Genomic DNA, 19,521 nt, shown 5'->3' with positions numbered 1-19,521 from the left:
AAGGAAGGAAGACGGGATTCCTAACAATATCCTATTGTTTGCGTAAAAACCAGAGAACGTGAGGATCGAAAGAGGGAGGCGTTTGTGACACACGGGCAGATCGTTGAACCTGCTTTTAATTGCACAGACGTAATCGATATCTTTCATTGGCGTACTATTTTCGTGCTGCGCGTTCACCATACGAAATCCTCTACAAGCCACGGATATAAATTTTCCACGACCGGAAGGATACGCCGAAGCATAATTTATCGTCCCGGTCGGAAATGATGCTGCTCCTGTCTTTCTGTTTCCGTTTCTCGTTTTTCTCGATATTTTTCATTTTTCTGTTCTCCATTTTCGTTTCTTTCGTATCTTTCTTTCTTTCTTTTTGGTTTTTATTACGAAACGAGTTACGACGAAAACGAATGCACGTCCGATCGATCATGGGGGACACAATGGGCCGGAAAGGCCGATCCTGCAGCTTCAGATGGTACATATTCGGGATTTATTGTTGCAAACGGTGACGCAGATTGACGGGCTTTCATAAATATCGATTCGATCGTGGACAGCGAATTTTAAATACACCTCTGTGCATATTAACACACTTACAGAAAAAGAGTAAATTGTCACGAGGCCATAATTTATAGCGGAGATTCTTTCAACCGTGTAGGCACCAGTTGCATGCGTCTATCGTAACCACGTCCACTTTTTTTTTTTTTTTTTTAGGCACAAACAAGACAAATTGCCATCAGAAATTACGTCACGCGTGAACCTGTGTTCGTATAAATTTATATATTGTTAAAACGCGGTTACAAAACTGACACCTGTCGCTCGTGTGCGTCGACTTTAAATCACGTGGAATCGCGGTCCGTTTGATGAAAATGTGGATTGCATCGTCAAGAATAATTACACAGTGTACGTAATGATAGCTTATTCTTATATATATATATATATATATATATGTATCTTTAATGGTTGAATGTTTTTATCTTTGAGTCGTTGTTTTAAGTTACTTTTTAATATTTTCTGGCTGCTTATTATTTCAGACGTTATCGTCCCTTGCGAATTATTCTAAGAGATAGACTGATAAATAATATAACTAGACTATGCTGGGTTTTCTTCAAGAAATACGACGAAACATTTTAATTCTCCTATTAATTTTATAATCTTGTGCCTGGAATTATATCTGACGGGTAATTTTTTACCTTAAATGTCGCCTAAAAGTGACGCTTCCTGCTCCGAAGAACATTACTTACATGTGAAGCTTGTTATGTAAGTTTACGCGATATTTTAGCGAGTGTTTGTTGTATGGAAATATTATCGAATAACTTAAGTTCAGAAGCGAAACTGTAACCGTATAAACCTTGCGCTGGGATCAATTTGATGCGGTAAGCTTCCGTTTAGTGTTACAGTTTTAATAGATTTACATGGATGCACAACGCGTACGAAAGTTTCACAAAATTCCCGTGTTTTTCAATCAACGTACACGTTTCAATTTACTTCGCTAATTATCCACTGAAACACGAAACCGCGAAACCCGCATAACTCTATTCGGAAAATTGAAACATGACGAGAAATTATCACACGTGAGCAATCCAAATGTTTACCTGTTTTGGTTGCAACATAAATATACCCATTTGTCGAACGATATTTCAGGTAACGTTTGAACTATACTAAACTCGTTAAAATAACCATCCTTCGCTTTCCATCTTTCTTTTCGTAATTCATGGCTCTCTCGCATAGCAATTTATCAACTATCTTTCTACTGTGACTTGTAGTACCACTAATTAGTAGAACATAATTTGTACGTATGTAGTATCAAAATATGGTCTAGAGCAAGGGCAGGAAAGGATGGTTTATTTGAAGTTAAGTTTAGTTTTATCCGTACAAGCAATACCCAAAACAAAAACTGACTACAATATATTCGTACGTCTTACCCTAACGCTGGGCTTCCAACTTCTGTCTTCTCAGGTCGAAAATTGCTGACCCTCAACCCTCGCGTCCTTCTCCCACTCCTTTACTCATTTAGCTTTGACGTCACCAAGGCATACACTCTTACGACTCTTAGTTTATCCTGAAATATATAATAGACCAAGCGCATACCCCCTTTTTTCGATACTACATGTATTCGTAATTTATTGATTTCCTACTGTTAGCTATCTATGATGATTTTAACGAGTGCCAGTAGTATAACAAGAACAGTTCGAAATAGATGTTTCATTCGTTAATACTTTCATTTTGAAGCCATTTCGTACTGGCCACGTGTACGCTCCCCTCCTCCTGAAATATTATTACAAAAATTCCTAATGGAAAAAATGTTTAATAACTCCAGCAAGGCCGACCACATTATCGTTCAACCACGCATGAGGACCTCATAACTCTCTCCTTATCCGCGGACGAAGAGAGGAAACGAGGAGGAACGTGATTATTTTCTTGGTTCTTCCTTTTTTTCTTTTTTAATAATTTTGTCACGGTCGCCGCGATAACCGCGACCCGGAAACGTCCGCGTAACCAGCTTCTTAAATTGCTGAATAATTTCGTGCTTCAGAGCTTTGGGGTAACTAGATTCTAAAATTGCAGGTTAAATGCGCACTCTGAAGCTCGGAGAGGGGCACTTCGGGATTTCGGAATAGTCGGATCCGCGAATTACGGAATAAATGGCCGTTGAAATTGCAAAGAGGCTACATTTTTCAAACGAATTCGACGATGGCTGGTAACGTACGAATTCAGCTGGTCCTGATAGTAATTTAATATTTTCATTGATCGACGTTCCGCGGGACGCACATTTAGGACGAAAATCAATGAAGATAAAATAAATCAAATTCGTCGTGATTATTATTCTCTGTTGAGGTTGAGATTGACTGATTGAGGAACGAGTGGATGAATTTGTAATAGAAAAGTATATTGAAATAATTAAAGGTACAAGTATAAGTATAATGTATAAGTTTATGCTGATTCAGATCTTTATTACTCTGTTAGTGTTACTAGACAATGGAATGATAGGGAGCACGTTCATGTATTTATAGCAAAAGGACGTTGCCAAAAAAGTTAATCTTATAACTTGGGCTGGAGGCTACAGGGAACATAAACAGAAATCTGTTTATCAGTTCCTTTGCTCCTAAGCCTTGCAACCCAAAACATAATGTATACTCCAGGGTACAATAATATGCACCGCTCCTTATTTAGAATATTTCTGAGTATTAGTAAATAAAGATGTAGAGTTTTTCTTGAAGTCTCCATCACCGCGCGCGATCGGTCGTAGGTGCAGTAAATGACATGGGAATTCTTCATGGAGTTTATCGAAAATTTACTGTTTAAAACGATTGGTAGACAATGTTACTTCGCAAACATCGCATCTTTCATTCTTCATAGCAGAGGGAACGAGTAAAAATTATTTATTAAGAAAAAAAATTATTTAGATTAAAATGGAAATTAAATCATATTATTTCTCAAGGAATTCTTTAAAATGGTCAATACATAATGTTATTACATGTAAATTATATTATAAAATTAGAATATTTTTTAAATTTGAATTTGTTAAATTTAATTAAGATTGACAGTACTTACTCACAGTGGCAGTTGAAAAGATTTTCACAACAAAAGTAAGACTTGTTTAGAAAATAATAAACTGATATAGACGAGATGCTGACAAAAGGGTCAAACGTGATCTCTCACATCGGAAGACAGTCGCAGACTAATCCGCGCTTGGATGCAAATGGGTTATTTAGAATATTTCTGCGTAATAGCAATCTCCAGGTCACGGATATACATAAATAAAGATGTAGAGTTTTTCTTGAAGCAGTTACTTCAACATTCTCGCCAGTAGAATTATATTGGGTTGTTTATATATATTATATTATTACAATATTATTATGTATATAAATTAAATCTTCATATACACGTAGATACGAACTAAGGTAAAATAACGTAATGAGGACAAAATCCGATTAGACAAGTACGCAAAATCGGACAGTGAAATGCCATATATTGGGTTGGCAACTAAGTGATTGCGGATGTTTTCATTAGGTGGTAATGATAAAATCCGCAATCACTTAGTTGCCAACCCAGTAGCAGGCGTTCGGAACTTCTTATGATAGCAAGAACTGTAGTATTTGCCGATTCTAAAAACGCAGTAACTTCCATTAATAGTACAGAATCGAGTAACAAATGTATGCTACAAGTTCTTGAAATCTACCGAAACATCATCATAGGAGCAAATGAGATCAAACTTGTAGGAATTGCCGGTGATGTTGGAATCTCTGGCAACGAAAAAGCTGATCGACTCTCTAAACGCAAAGGACTGCGATGATTTACGTACGAACGACTTGCTAAAAGAAGCTAACAACTTGCTAATAACTAAAAACCTGCTAAACACTACAGATTAATATTACAATGGGAATCCGAATGGAATAGAAAAGTCTCTCCTCACTGTAAAAATATTACTGAGATATTTTTCAAGAAGTGTAGAACGAGTATTACATTAGCCAGAAGAGACAATGTGGCTAATTTCGCGGATTAGAATTTGACATTGCAAAAATTCCGCGTTCCCATATTCCGTCAAAGGACTCAGTTCCTCGATGCGACGAGGACTCTTTCGCAACTGCAGCGGATCGTCTGCTCTTACGCTGTTCCAAGTACAACGTCTTCGTGATAAATTTAGATCGAAACCTTCGCTTAAGGACAATTTGGAAAATGAGAAGTGTCACGACTTACTTGACTTCGTGAAAGAGTCCAAATTAATCGACGGATTAATGTAACACCGACACAGTTAATCTTAAGTTGTCGCTATAAATCTTGTAGTTGATGCGACATAGAAAGAAAAGAAAAAAGAGCTTTGCTCGAACCTTCTCGAAGGCTTCGCTCCTAATAAATTAGCAGCCTTCTCGAGGATTCATTTCGGAAGGAAATTTATCGCCTACAAAATTATATTCGCTATCCTGATTCCTGCATCGACACAAGTTCCTTTACATACCGATTCGTCGATATACGCGTAATAACGTTGATCCTTGGGGTAAATGAGACGATCGATTCCGGAAAACCGACTTTATTTTAGGAACAACTTAAATTCTATACAATAACAATTAATGACAAATCTACTAAGAATTTTACCTGGAAAATCGAGAATCGATTTTCTAAGTTCTAAATTACCGTTCTTTTCTCGTGATCTAATCTATTCAGTAAAATAGCTGCCGGTAAAACAAAGCAAAAGTAAATACGTCGGTTGGCGGGTAATTTGAATTCTATAGAATTTACATACATATACATTGAAACGTGTATTGCAAAAGCTAGGCGTCGTGTCGACGAAGAACGCGTTTCTTAAAACGGCGAAAGAACTGGTAACTGGTAACTAAAAAAGTTCAAACGAAACTCGAATAAACTGAAGGGAAAGCGACGTAGGATGGGAAGAAGCTACGGAATCAGGAATCGTTCGATTGCAGGCGGAAGTTGGCCAAGAAAGTAGTCGAATTCGGTTCTGGAAAAGTTTTTCCACGATCGGAAAATCGCGACGAATAACTGACCCGAGGTAGCGGCGACGGTTCTTTTTCGATTTAAATTTCGCCGACGCCTCTTTCGTTCGAGTCGCGATGCCGCGAAAAGATAGACGTGACAAGTAAAATGAAACTCCTTGCGGCGCATTAAACGAATTTAAACGATTCCGTCGAAGCAGATGCGCGGAAACGAGAAATTAAATTTCGCTTGGATTCAGACGCGCGGCAGATTCGAGGCGCGAATGCGATATTAAAATTTTTCGCCTGAAATAATGCATTCGATTTCTGTGTTTTTAACGCAGCTTCGTGGATCTCGCGTTATTCCGTTCGAACCGCTGTTTTCTCTTTTTGTCGTGTCGTTAAAATTCTGTGGAAATTTTTAATGTTTCGGTTTCTTTGTCTATGTCGATGCATTAATCCTTTATGACATCAGCCAATTTTTATTTAACGATTAAACATCGTTATAATTTTTCTCACTTTGACAGCTAATCGTATGAAAAGTTCGAACGTATGGAGACTACACGCGCGGTAAAACGGCCACAGATGAAGAACGATAACTACCCATAAAAATGCATTGTACAGTTTGAAAATATATTTGTCACGATATAACCGTATTTCCATAGTCACAGTTAAAAAATATTTATTTATATGAAAAGTTTTATCGACGTTATTTACACGGAATAGCGAACTATCGCGCGATAAATTATTTTCCAACAATTATTCTGTCCCATATTCTAAAGTTAATAACACTTGCTAATATTTCCATATAATTTATTGCGTATTGACTACTATAAACCGTGCTACGTTGCATTATCGACAACCAGTCAAGAATATCTTTGAAATTAACCCCGGGTTCCGATAAAAATGTATAAAAGTACATCTGGCCACGAGTTTAATCTACTTTCTTTATATTTGTTTTATCATGACATGAAAACGCCTATGAACATAAAATTGGCACGTTATACGTCACCGTAATAGCGTGAGTGAAGGTATTACGTCTTTCAAGGCGATTGCTCTCGGAAATTATAGACTCGAGTAACGCAAACTTATCACGATGTTCCTGCGCTACTTCTCTAGAAACGTTGAAAAGTCTCTATCACGTGCTATATGCCAGGTAACGTTTCTTTAAAACCAAACAAAAGAAAAGAAAAAAAGGAAAAGGGGAACATCCTAAAAATAGCTATAATTGTACCGATGAAAGAGAAACACGTATACTTCGATTTCAAGCTACACGGTGTACGGATCGTCTTCTACTTGTCCAATGTATGAAAAGTATCTGTAATTTTATTGACAAAGCGTTGCGAAGTTTAGTGTTGTTACAGGGAAATGAATTCATCAAAATTTTGTACAAAATCCGCGCAAACTTTTAACTTAATCTCGCGATTTTCTCTGAGCACGGTAAATAAACATGGTTTCTTTTTTACAGCGTGTAAAAACACTTCCGTGGATGACTGTACATTTAGATGAATTTATATTCTCAATTTACTCGCTCTAGCTTGGTTTTACACTCTCGTTGAGTTTAAACTCTGTTTCGCTGTACGAGTTCTTCGAGTTTTATATTAATTTTCGGAGAAGTGTGTTTGACGTTATTGCTAGTTTCGGGAGCAGCGATAGGATATGTTCCTGTGATTGTTCGTGACATCGTGCGAGCTTTATCGTTGCTGAACGTGGATATATTCGAGAAGAGGGTAGACTCGACGCGCTTTGAAAGTTGATTTATGATCATACCTGTGTCGCTGTATGCTCAAGTATATTATGTTAGCGTGGAGGATGGAACAACCGACTCATATTACTTCCCTTAAGGAAGTGTCTAATGTACACATCTCTAAATTAGTGGATCGTTGCTTGATGTTTTACAGTCATCGATTTTTAACACGTGTTCATTGCAGCGAAAATATTGTTCGTGTGTTACGAGATGCATTGTCTGTGTTAATACAATTTTTTCAAATAAATGACGACTGAGAAGAAATCTTGTAAAGCATCTTGTGAAAAATATTAAATGCTAAATGCGTATATATATACGGATTTTTGAAATATTTCACACTGTAAAAATTTTTACCGTTTAACGCTTCACGTAAAGGTACGTCCTCCTTTTTATTGACATCGAGTGCCTTTTTCGATCATATCGATTTCCATAAAGAACAACTACGAGTCGAAATAGAAGAATTTTATGTGAAAGGAATGTATTTTTATGTAATCGACGAGATTAAGCGATAATATGGAAAAAATATATCTTTGTGTGTCTAACGCGAAATATGTTCGAAAGCACAACCTGGTCCTGATAGAAAGACATAACGAAATTAATTAACAGAGTAGCTTATTCGATGCTTCGTAACGTGTTTTATATTACAAAGGGTTTTGTATTATACAATCTGCAAATAATAGTCGCTAATCGTTAACGTTAATGCGAATAATAGAGGAACAAAATATTCTACAGGAATTATTTGAACGTTTTATTCTCTTTGAAGAAAGCGCATCATACAATGAAAACTGCAATCGATTTTATATCCATCGGCTTCAATTATTATTCATATTAACTTCCACATTTTTCTGTAATTACGTTTTATCGTCCAATAAAATGCTGCGCGTATCGACGTATATAAACAATTTCTCTCGTCATTTTCACACCTCCGGGAAATGTTAAAAAATTTCCCTGCGAGATCTGTTCTCTTTATAACACGTTTCAGTCGCGTATAGTTAACATCAAAAAGCCCGTACCGCCGTATTAAAACTTACAGCTTTGAGTCAACTGCTTCGTCGCTTCTGCGATCCTAGTCAACGTTGCGTGTACTTGCCTTTTGAAAAACATGAAACTTGAAAAAACATCTCGTAGAACAGCGTTGCATGTCGAGTTCGCGAAATCCACGGACGACGACGTTTATTTAGATTCGCGGTTCGCTCGTTTATTTTTATTATCGCAGCTTACTTTGTCAACTCGGCCTGTAATTGCTGGCTAACGATAAATTCGACGCACAGTTTTCCTTTTATGCGCGATGTCATTAAGCAGATGGCCGTCTTCGCTCGAGAAGATCGCCACGTTTAATTTTAACGACCGCCGACGCGAATATGAAACCCTCTGAACAAAACGAAACGCCATTTACCGAGGTGTCCTCGGCGAATTTCCATGAAATTTCTACATTCCGCTTGTAAATACATTTACGGTAATTACGAAGTTTACCGACTTTCTTAATTATTGCTGTTCAACTTCGGTCTTGCTTTTGGAAGTTTGGTTCAAGTCGAGACAAAAAATTAATCGGAGAGTCTCGAGAAATTGATGCAGAGTATTTTATTAAGAAAACCTGAGATTTCTAAATCTTCCCTAGAAAATCAAGCTTCGTGAAAGTAAGTAAGAACGTGTTATCTTTGAATTTAATCCGCTTAATGTTCAAAATGTACATTAGATTAGGTCAGATTTGGAGCATGTCAATCCGAAGCTGTACAAATTTCCATAGAAAATACTAACAAACTTCTGTGCAATTTTGCGTTGTCAAATTTTCTACAGAAGCACAAAAATTTCCTATCTACCCGTTACAATGCCAATGAATTTCCCCTGGTGTTTTTCTTTAAATTTCAATCGTTAAAACAAGGATTTAACTGTCATCGCCCTGTCGATGGAATTGAAAGAGCGAAAGTGAAAATGGAAAAATTCCGTATGACACGCACAATTATTCATAGAGGGTTTCTGTAAATGTTCCAACTCTTTCGTAAGCCACTGTATTCCCCACGTTTGAACAAATAAACACTAGAGATAATTGTTGGCTAATAAATAAACACTAGAGGTAATTATGGGTTGCGACGATCGATAAGGACAATTTGAAACATTCGATCACGGAGAGATTCGATTGTTCCATAATAATAATCCTTCGCAGGAGTCCTGAATGTTATGGAGAGTTCTATATGAAGTGATATAATTTATTTTCTCTAAAATTGTTGTCTCTGCCGGTGTTATTGGCGTTGACATGCGTTTGATGAAATTGTTCGTACGCTATGGAAAGCTTTTAATAAACTTCATATGAGGTTGTGTATTGAACTTAACGGAATGAACGATACTTTGTTAACGAATACAGCATTTATTAAAATACTAATATTCTCTGCTCAATGAGTGCAGAATTTCGTGAATATTTCAAAATGTGTAAAAATTACAAGACTTTAACAAGTAGCTATACCTATACCGTAAGTACGTGAAAAACAACTAAAAATGTAATTAAAGGAAACTGCTTTCCCTGCAAACGGTTCCTCTCACTGAAATGAATTTGAAAAATATTTACCGTGTACGTAGACCTTTTTTCTTCTCTTTAATTAAGAAACAACTGGAATCCAATTATTATACCTCCAACATATTTGAGACGACCAAATTAATTTCTTCAAATTTTAGCTACGTGTTAGAGAATGATACAAGATTCAACGTTTCCATATTTAACAGAATGAAACAATCGCGTTTGACAACAAGATCACATTTTCGTTTATTACAGCGAAAATTTTCTTACGAGATTTTCAACGAGCTAGTGAACGATGCAAAAAATCTGTGTTGGAAATTTTGTATTAAAAAATGCGCAGATCTGACCGGTATCATTTTTGAGACAGAGAAATACAAAATATGCAATTCCATAAAGTTCTGGACGAATGTAAAGCACGCGTGTGCAAGTGTGCGCTGTGCACAGATATAACACAAGCCAGGCGAGCTTACGCGAAGGGCGGGCTACTGCATTCAGTTTTACCAAAATGTTTCTTTCTCTGCCGCGTGTGCTGACACGCAGCCTGTCGCGCTTCCGCGCGCTATAATTTCGCCAGCGAAATACGCTACGAGGAGAAATACCTTAAGAATACCATTTAAGGTATTCGTAGCGCGACAACGTCTCTCAAAAGTAAAATACGCCGAGACTCGAAAGCCATATTCTTCGCGCATGGCTGACATTCCTCTCGTAGGAAGAAATTTCTTGGCTGTCTGTACTCGTTACACGCGCACACCAACAAACAATCGAGAAATCGACGGAACTTCGCATCGCGATACGTCTTAGACGCCGAAATTGCCGATATTACGCGTTTAGCGTTACTTTCGTTCGAAAACGGCCAGCTCGGAGCTGAATTTGTTGGAAGAAAGGGGAAAGAAAAAAGAAAAGATCGCGGAGAATGCTTGGCTCGCGAAGGTTTCAGGAGAAAAATGATTTTAGCCGTAAGATAGCGAGAAAGTTTAAACGCGTTGAGAATTTAAGAAGCAACTGTCGCGCAACGACGATAGAAGCAAGTGATTTCTATGAATTTCTTTTAGACCAACTGCTGCCAGTTATTATACGAGATCCTTTTTGTAACGTAAATACAGTCCCGAAGCATTAATATAATTTTTTTTCAAGGAGGCATTCTTCCAACTTTGTAAGAACAGTTTCTCCGTAATTAAACGACAAATCATTTTTACAGCGGCTCGCTACGCGTTAAAGTTTCTACTTTAAGAATGAAGATCTCCATCTCGGCAAGGCTTGAACTTTTTATAAAACTCGACCCGCGTATAGATAATGTTGAGGTTGAGGTTCATTGATTGAAGAACGAGTGGATGAATTTGTAATAGAAAAGTATATTGAAATAATTAAAGGTACAAGTATAAGTATAATGTATAAGTTTATGCTGATTCAGATCTTTATTACTCTGTTAGTGTTACTAGACAATGGAATGATAGGGAGCACGTTCATGTATTTATAGCAAAAGGACGTTGCCAAAAAAGTTAATCTTATAACTTGGGCTGGAGGCTACAGGGAATATAAACAGAAATCTGTTTATCAGTTCCTTTGCTCCTAAGCCTTGCAACTCAAAACATAATGTATACTCCAGGGTACAATAATATGCACCGCTCCTTATTTAGAATATTTCTGAGTATTAGTAAATAAAGATGTAGAGTTTTTCTTGAAGTCTCCATCACCGCGCGCGGTCGGTCGTAGGTGCAGTAAATGACATGGGAATTCTTCATGGAGTTTATCGAAAATTTACTGTTCAAAACGATTGGTAGACAATGTTACTTCGCAAACATCGCATCTTTCATTCTTCATAACAGAGGGAACGAGTAAAAATTATTTATTAAGAAAAAAAATTATTTAGATTAAAATGGAAATTAAATCATATTATTTCTCAAGGAATTCTTTAAAATGGTCAATACATAATGTTATTACATGTAAATTATATTATAAAATTAGAATATTTTTTAAATTTGAATTTGTTAAATTTAATTAAGATTGACAGTACTTACTCACAGTGGCAGTTGAAAAGATTTTCACAACAAAAGTAAGACTTGTTTAGAAAATAATAAACTGATATAGACGAGATGCTGACAAAAGGGTCAAACGTGATCTCTCACATCGGAAGACAGTCGCAGACTAATCCGCACTTGGATGCAAATGGGTTATTTAGAATATTTCTGCGTAATAGCAGTCTCCAGGTCACGGATATACGTAAATAAAGATGTAGAATTTGTCTTAAAGTAGTTACTTCAACGGATAATATACTGGAAATATCGGGGAAATTTCGAAGAAAACCGATGTACGCTACGAGATACGTTGACAGTCGAGGTTCGTTGTAGCAAACCGACCAACTATCTCGCTAACAGTAAATTATTTTACGGTTCGCGTGCCGCGTGGAGGTAAAACGTGGCGAAAAACGGCGAGTATCAGGGTGAAGTTGAGCGAGTAAACGCGGGCGGGGTGAAACGCGAGGGTGGAAAGCTAAGCGAGAGTGGGCGAAGAGACGCTGGCACGCCGAGCGATCCCGGAAATCCGATCCGCCGGAAACTCTCGCGAACACGGAACGAGAAATCACACGTGCCATCGTCGCACTGAGATTCCGATCAATCCTGGCGCGTAGCTTGCGCTTTTTGCGGACACCGGGCGCCGAAACCCACAGCCGCCGGATTCGAACTTCCTAATTGCTCGTCAAATATTTTGCCGAGTTCTCCGTGGCTTCGCCGTTCCTCCCAGCGGCGAAAATCCTCGTTGAGATCTACGGAAGATTGGTTTCGCTGGAACGTACAGCGTCGACAACGCTTGGCTCGCGAAGCTTTCAGGAGAAATGTGACTTTAGCGGTAAACTAGCGAGAAAGTTTGAACGTTTGTGAATTCATGTTGAGAATTTCAGGAGAGTGACAAGGTGACCTTATGAACTTCTTCTTTTCGACCGACCACTACATAGTCATTTTCGGCTGTAAATATGGTGCTCAAGGACAGATGTAATTTTTTTTCGATTTTTCTTGCGGTTTATTAACTTTTTAATACCATCGTCACGTTTAAATAACTTTTCAAACTGCGGTGTACAGGATAACTAAAAAAGCTAATCGATCGATCAATTTGGAACGAAGCTCGTTCACCTTGTTGAAAATTTCGCCAGGGATTGAACAAAATTTTTATTCGATTATTTATTTATACTTGTTACGGTTTATTAACTTTTGAATGCCGCCACGTTTAATAACTTTTCAAACTGGCGAGCACGATAACTGGAAAACTAATTGATCAATCAATTTCGAACGAAGCTGATCCACCTTGTTGCAAATTTCTCCACGAATTGGGACAATTTTTATTCGATTATTTGTTCATAATACTTTCCTAAACAACGTCGATGTTTCTCTCCCCAAAAAATTGGTTCCATGCCAACGTAAACTACCTGACTTTAGCAAAATTCCGTAACCTTTGCATTCGTATGTCCGTGACAAATGCCATACAGTAGACAATAAAAAGAACTAAAATAAAAAGATCACATTTCTACTTCGCGACTATATCTACGCTACTTACATCTGAAAAAGGTCTAGTCCCATAGAACCAGTAATCGATCAAAATTTTGAGAACTCGTTCTTCACACGAAAATCCCTCCTCCTTGATGCGACATAGAATCGCATACTGGATTTTACAATGAAATTCTAATGCCTGAAGAGAGATAATTTAATCGCTGTGCGTGGATTACGATAATCCTGGTTAATCAACTACCCGTAAACAATGTAATTGAAAGACAAGAATGTTCGCGCGGTAAATTTGCGCGGGTGCGAGTAGCGAAGGACAATATTGCAAAGTGCAAATGATCTGACGCTTGAATTTAATAGAATTGCATAATCAGCGCGTCTAATAGAGCAACATTCATTTTTATTACAGGATACTTCCCTCTGCCGTCAGTTTACTGCCTCGCGTGGATCTGCCTGGACGTATTATTATGTACGGCGAGCATCATGCACTTGTGCACCATAAGCGTGGACCGGTACCTGAGTCTACGGTACCCGATGAAATTCGGCCGGAATAAAACCAGGCGGCGGGTCATGCTGAAAATCAGCTTCGTCTGGGTACTGAGCATCGCCATGAGCCTGCCTCTCAGTCTCATGTACTCGAAGGTGAGACACTTAAGACGAAACAACCGATGCCGAGTTACGATTCGCGTAAAAACAAGCGGCACGCGATATCCACAGAGTGTTTCGGGTTTTTCTTTTCTCCGCAAGGCGAAATGGTGTTTATATATGTAGGATTTTTTTGTTTATTTAGAAATATTAAACAGGAGACGATGGCTATTGAACTAAATACGATAATGTGCTATAACTAAGACAATTAAGTAGTTAATTTACTAACGCTCTCTTTCACGCGGACCATCCTCCTCGACAACGCTGACAATACGCTGACTTCTCAAGTAATTACTGACTGTTAATTCGTCTTTCTCCCTTAACACTTTGACTGCCACGCCGAAATCGCATGTTTCGTTCAGGACGCCACGGGAGTATTTTTATTATCCAGAGCATATAATGGCAAAATAATAATAAATTGACGATGTGAGACAACATTCTTACCCAATGCACCGTTTATCTTATTGGTGGCCACGGGTGGACCACGGGTGGTTAAGCATCCCTTTGTCCAAGTACCGACGACACATTGATAGGCCTGTCGGCACTTAGACTTTGTCGCAACATTGCTTATGGTTCACTCGATATTTCTTAAGCCATTTGTCCACGATACTACATATACATATAGAATAGAAGATCCCTAGATGTACGCACGCGGTAAATGAAGATAAAAGGAATAATTTGGTTTGTAAAGGGGAAGTAGAAAAGTAATCTTTCGAATTAATGTGTAATTTATAGTGTATGAGGCATCAATTAGAAAATTTAGAAGAGAGCGAGCGTATAAAAAGATGGGAAAGAAAAACGCATTAAACAGCTTTTGTTTTCCAATAACTCGTTTATGAAACCATTGACAGGAATTTCACGGGCTTTTCGTGCTACACGAAACATAAAGCTCTTTCTTCGCTCGTGTATTTCCGACAAGGATCGTAGAAACTGAATGCGTGTAGAAGGCTACCTCTTAAAAGTGCTTTTAAAATCTATGAAATACAAAGAACCGGCAGCCACTTCAAGAACATTATTCTGAAAACTTTTGCAGAAAAGGAGTTCAAGGATATCGTTGCTATCCAACGTTAAATATTTTATCTGTATGTATCCCATGGCAAACTTTTATTACAAATTTTATCGGCATAGTGTCGGCCGCTAATTATTAATTACGATCGAGCCAGCATTAAGACGAAATTAAAAAAAAAAAGACAAGAATAAAAGTATACAAAGTATATCGTAGGATGATGTGTTTCGCTCGTCGTTTCTTTCTCAAGTTTGTTTAATTCTTACTGGAAGTCTCGTTCGGAATAGGATCGTTTCTTTTGTATCACAATTGCATTTTGAACAAAGGGATGCTTTAAAATAGATTCTCGTAAGAAATGGGAAAATATTATACAACGTTTCCTTCCTTTACGCAAGTTTGAAACAAATTTCAAATTAAATTGTGGCAACTTGAAATTGAATTACTAAGAATTCTGTAGAGTTGATATTCCAAAGGAAATTATTTTTTACCGAATCAAGCGTGCTCGGGGAAGCTTGTAAAATACAGGTGTCTAATTGAATATTAAAAAATGTCTAACTTAACTTAACTTGAAGAAATTTCTATGATACCCAACGACAGAAATAAATACTAACCATTGAAAGATCTGTATTGATTAATATGAACATTTAAAAAAACTTTATTTATTTATTTATTTATTTATTTATTTATAATTTTATATATTTATAATCTATTAAACTATTTTCCCTGTCTAATTTTTAATATAGCTGTTAAACACGACGATAGAAATAAATATACAATAGTTGGTACGAGAATAGTAATAAATATTCCACGAGTAGGATAAATTACATCGCGCAGTTTCAAACGTTTAACAGCCAGTTAAAAATAGCTACTGCAATAAATTCTTGAAAATTTCAAGCAAACAACGAAATAACACGAAAACGGTAGACAAACAAGGAAGCAGACAATGAAATGCGGATAATTTTCCACATCCAAATCCTGACGCCTTCCGTGGGAAAATTCAAATGATAAATTGGGTCGTTGAATTTTCCAGGTCAAAACTCCCTGCCAATGTTTCACGGAATTTCATATTTGCATTTTTACGGAATCCAAGCCACTGTCATCGGTGTAGTTCCAATTCACCTAGTTACGAAATCTCGTTCTGCAAATTTCGTGCCTCGACAGTAGAACGATAAACGTGCAGCTTTTTAATAAAATATAATTCGCGTGGGTTGGATCAACGTATTTGCGACATTTCGCGTTACATTTTCATTTTTTCTTTCTTTCTATTTTTATCGCCTGCAAATACAAAATATGACAAATGTCGAATGAAATTGGATAATTGTAACGAGACCGTGAGAAACATTCCCGATGATCGAATCGTTCTATTCTCGATCCAATAAGAAACTCGATCGACTGAAATACTCGCGGAAACACCACAGTCTTAACTGCGACAACCTTCGTCATAAAATGTCTTATCTGCGATTTAATTTTCCAGTTCGGCGAACTTGAAATCTTTTATGAGATCGCCAGTGTCTTCTTCGGCAAGTCTTCGTCTTAAAGACGGTTTAACCGGGTGGCAACAATAATTTCATCGAGTCTTAATGAACGAGAGTTCAAGTATTCGACGTTGATATCACGGAATTGCGAACGTTCAGTGGCTACAAAATGCATTTGTACACCACCGCGTTTCTTGTTGCATTTATTAATTTCATCGAATTGTATTGAATTTCGTATCATTTGCTGGTACTTTCATGCGATTACAAAAATCCGATATTATGGAAATAAAACGTATATAGAATCTGATAGAAAACAGTTCATAACTAAACGAACGAATTATCTTTCTTGTTATTTTTAGCGGTAAATTAATAATATTCTAGCGGCGGTATATATATGATGAAAATTGATAAATGCAGTTTATTCAGGCATTCTATTCCTTGAATCATATTTTTCTGGTCTGTGAGAGCCGCAAATCTCTAATTCTTTCGAATTCAATTTTTTTTTTTTTCTTCTCAAGCTACTAAATAATTTTGGTATTTTAAACCGATATCCAATGGTATTTTATTGTACAACTCATCTATGCCAAAATCGCGTACCATTAGCTTTAATATGTAAAACTCTGCTATGTACCGCGCAAAGACTCATCAGAAATTCAGAATCGCTAACTGGAATCAAAACGGGCTAATTGCCATGAATTTATTAGTAGTTCGTTTTGATCTAACTCTTCGTTATAACTCTGACCTAGATTCACCCATGTCTTAAATTTCTAATTGTCGCCACTCTATTAGTAAATCATTTCCATCGAGCTGCTCTTTATAGCATTAACAAAGCATCGCGCAATTCAATTCTGCGGCTAATATCTGACATTGTTGCTGAATCTGTTGATATTGGGTTGGCAACTAAGTGATTGCAGATTTTGTAATTAGATGGCATTGACAAAACCCGCAATCATTTAGTTGCCAATAGATCGTTCTTATTCGATCATTCGATTTTACATTTTCTTTTGCCCGCCACGTGTATATATACGACCCAGCAATCCTGTACAATTTTCGAATAAAAATTTCTATTTTTTCAAACATCATCGCAAGGCATGTTTTTTATTCGCTAAAAAAGAAACGCACGAATCGACGACAACCGAAACGGTATATTCGTCGAGCTTACGGGTTTGTCTGCCAAAAAGCACTCGGCTGGCGGCTCATGGAGAGTCTCGCAAACAACTGTAATTTTCAACGGCAAGAAAAGTTATCCCGTTCCGCCCTATTAATTCCTATTCTCCTCGTGTACTCATTAAACTCGCTGAAATATGTAACACGGTTTCTGTGCGGGAACGTGGCACACTGGCCTAACAACCGAACACACCAACGCGCTTCCAATTAACCCGACTGGGATTAAAACGCGATTCGAATTCGCGATATTAATTCCCAAACGCACCATGGACACCCGATGCTCATTGTTTACGGTTGGATGTCGTTTGTTTTAACGAAGCGACGACACGTTTCACGCACCTCTTTCGCGTGCGGTGTAGGTGTTCATGCGAATGAAAACCGCAGAAGAAAACGTGATTTTTTTTTTTGGAAATTTACAATCCAATTCACAGAGTAACAAACATTTTTTAGTAATAAAAATTTGTATTGATCGTCTCTTTAATTTAATATTCGACCGATACCGGCGATGGATCATAGGTGACTGCTATAATTCTGTTTATTATCAGATATTTTCAATTCATTTCATTATAATATTCAAGAACATTCGTTAGTTATTGCGAGATTAATTCAGGAAATTGTTGGAAAAACTTTCATCGATTTATTCTTAAATTCATTGATTTCGGCAAAGTTCCTCGCTCGTCTTAAGTAAACGCTACTTGCGTTTGCTGTTCCAGCAGTTCCTTCGCTTTAATTCGAAACTGCAAACAATTTGCGAGAGCATCTGCTACTTCACAGGATTGTTTTCGCCATTTCTTATCGGTATCTCTCGGTAGGAATAAAAATTCTATGCCATGAATGCACAAACGTCTTTTAATAAGAAATGTTGTTGAGAGAGAAGCAAGAAAGGCAGAAGTGTAAATTGGATTCAGAATCGACGTACATACTTATGTATGCAGCGTTGAGCATTCGTATTTCTGCAAAGTGGGAAAAACTTTCGAAATCCACGTTTACGATATAACTGACGAAACTTCCTTGAAAACTTCTATATCTTTCGTAATATTTGAAATTCAAGTAACCAGATGTGAAATTTAAAATATCGTTTCCCTAATTACTCTGATCTCTATTACTTTGATAAATTATTAAGAACTAATTTTTCGTTCCAATAGATTATATTTCAGTTTATTTTATTTTAATTTATTGTACGCGTTACAATTTTCAGCAAAATTGGAAATACCTTACGAACTTGATATTTCTAAAGTCTGTGTGTGCTTTTATTCTATCACTATTTTGAATAAGTCGTCCGAGATGCAGAATACGTGGAAAATGCTCGGAGGAAATGCAAAAAGGAATGAGAACGATGTAGGATTTCAACTTAACCAGATATGAAAATTATAACAAATGAAATTTCTAAAAAATGCTCTTTTTCTATTGCGATGTACAAACGTTTTATTAACTACGATCGAGATATTTAACTAATAAACTTATTATCTTTCTAATGGTTTACATTTCCACGTCGTTGCGTTTCCATTCCACGTTTCGAACAAAAATATTTTCTCGCTAACGTTTCGAGAAGAATTTATGTAAAAGTTGATACTGAATTCTATATGAATGGACTACAACGTGTTCGGAATATTTCTTCTAAATCAGAAGAAAAGATTACAGCTTGTAAAAAAAAAAGAAAAGAAAAAAGAAACAATTTTCACGCAATTAAATCTCCAATCCCCGATGATTTCATTTCGATCGTTCCAACAGTCATCAATCTTCGCGGCTTTGTAATTCCCGCGAGAAGAAAACATCGAAAACGATAGAAGTGTGTTGCGCAGCGAGAGAAATAGTATTTTCACGATGCACGCGACTAAAGAAGGCGAGTGTTTTTTGTCGAACACGTGGGATATTCTCACGCGAACCGGAGAAATTCGATACACGCGGGCAACGTACGAAAAAACGTTCACAGATAGTCTAACACATCTAATTTGCGCCGTTGCATCCTCGAACGTTAATATCTTGAACCATTTCATAGCCAAATACACGGCTCTGACTGCAGAAACGATGAATTTCGGTCCGTGTTTC

The 19,521-nt window shown here is 37.1% G+C and overlaps 1 protein-coding gene across 3 annotated transcripts in view; it reads left to right on the top strand.

The window, feature by feature from the left end:
- Positions 1–19,521, top strand: part of LOC122571385 (5-hydroxytryptamine receptor 1A) — a 121,212-nt gene that overhangs the window by 71,982 nt on the left and 29,709 nt on the right. For all 3 annotated transcript variants that reach the window (XM_043735058.1, XM_043735059.1, XM_043735060.1), the window contains one exon: positions 13,589–13,821. In XM_043735058.1, the coding sequence (XP_043590993.1) occupies positions 13,589–13,821 (233 nt within the window). The remainder of the gene's footprint in view (positions 1–13,588; positions 13,822–19,521) is intronic.

Source organism: Bombus pyrosoma, linkage group LG10, assembly GCF_014825855.1.
Source record: "Bombus pyrosoma isolate SC7728 linkage group LG10, ASM1482585v1, whole genome shotgun sequence".
Taxonomy (NCBI): domain Eukaryota; kingdom Metazoa; phylum Arthropoda; class Insecta; order Hymenoptera; family Apidae; genus Bombus; species Bombus pyrosoma.
This window is presented reverse-complemented; position numbering and strand designations above follow the sequence as displayed.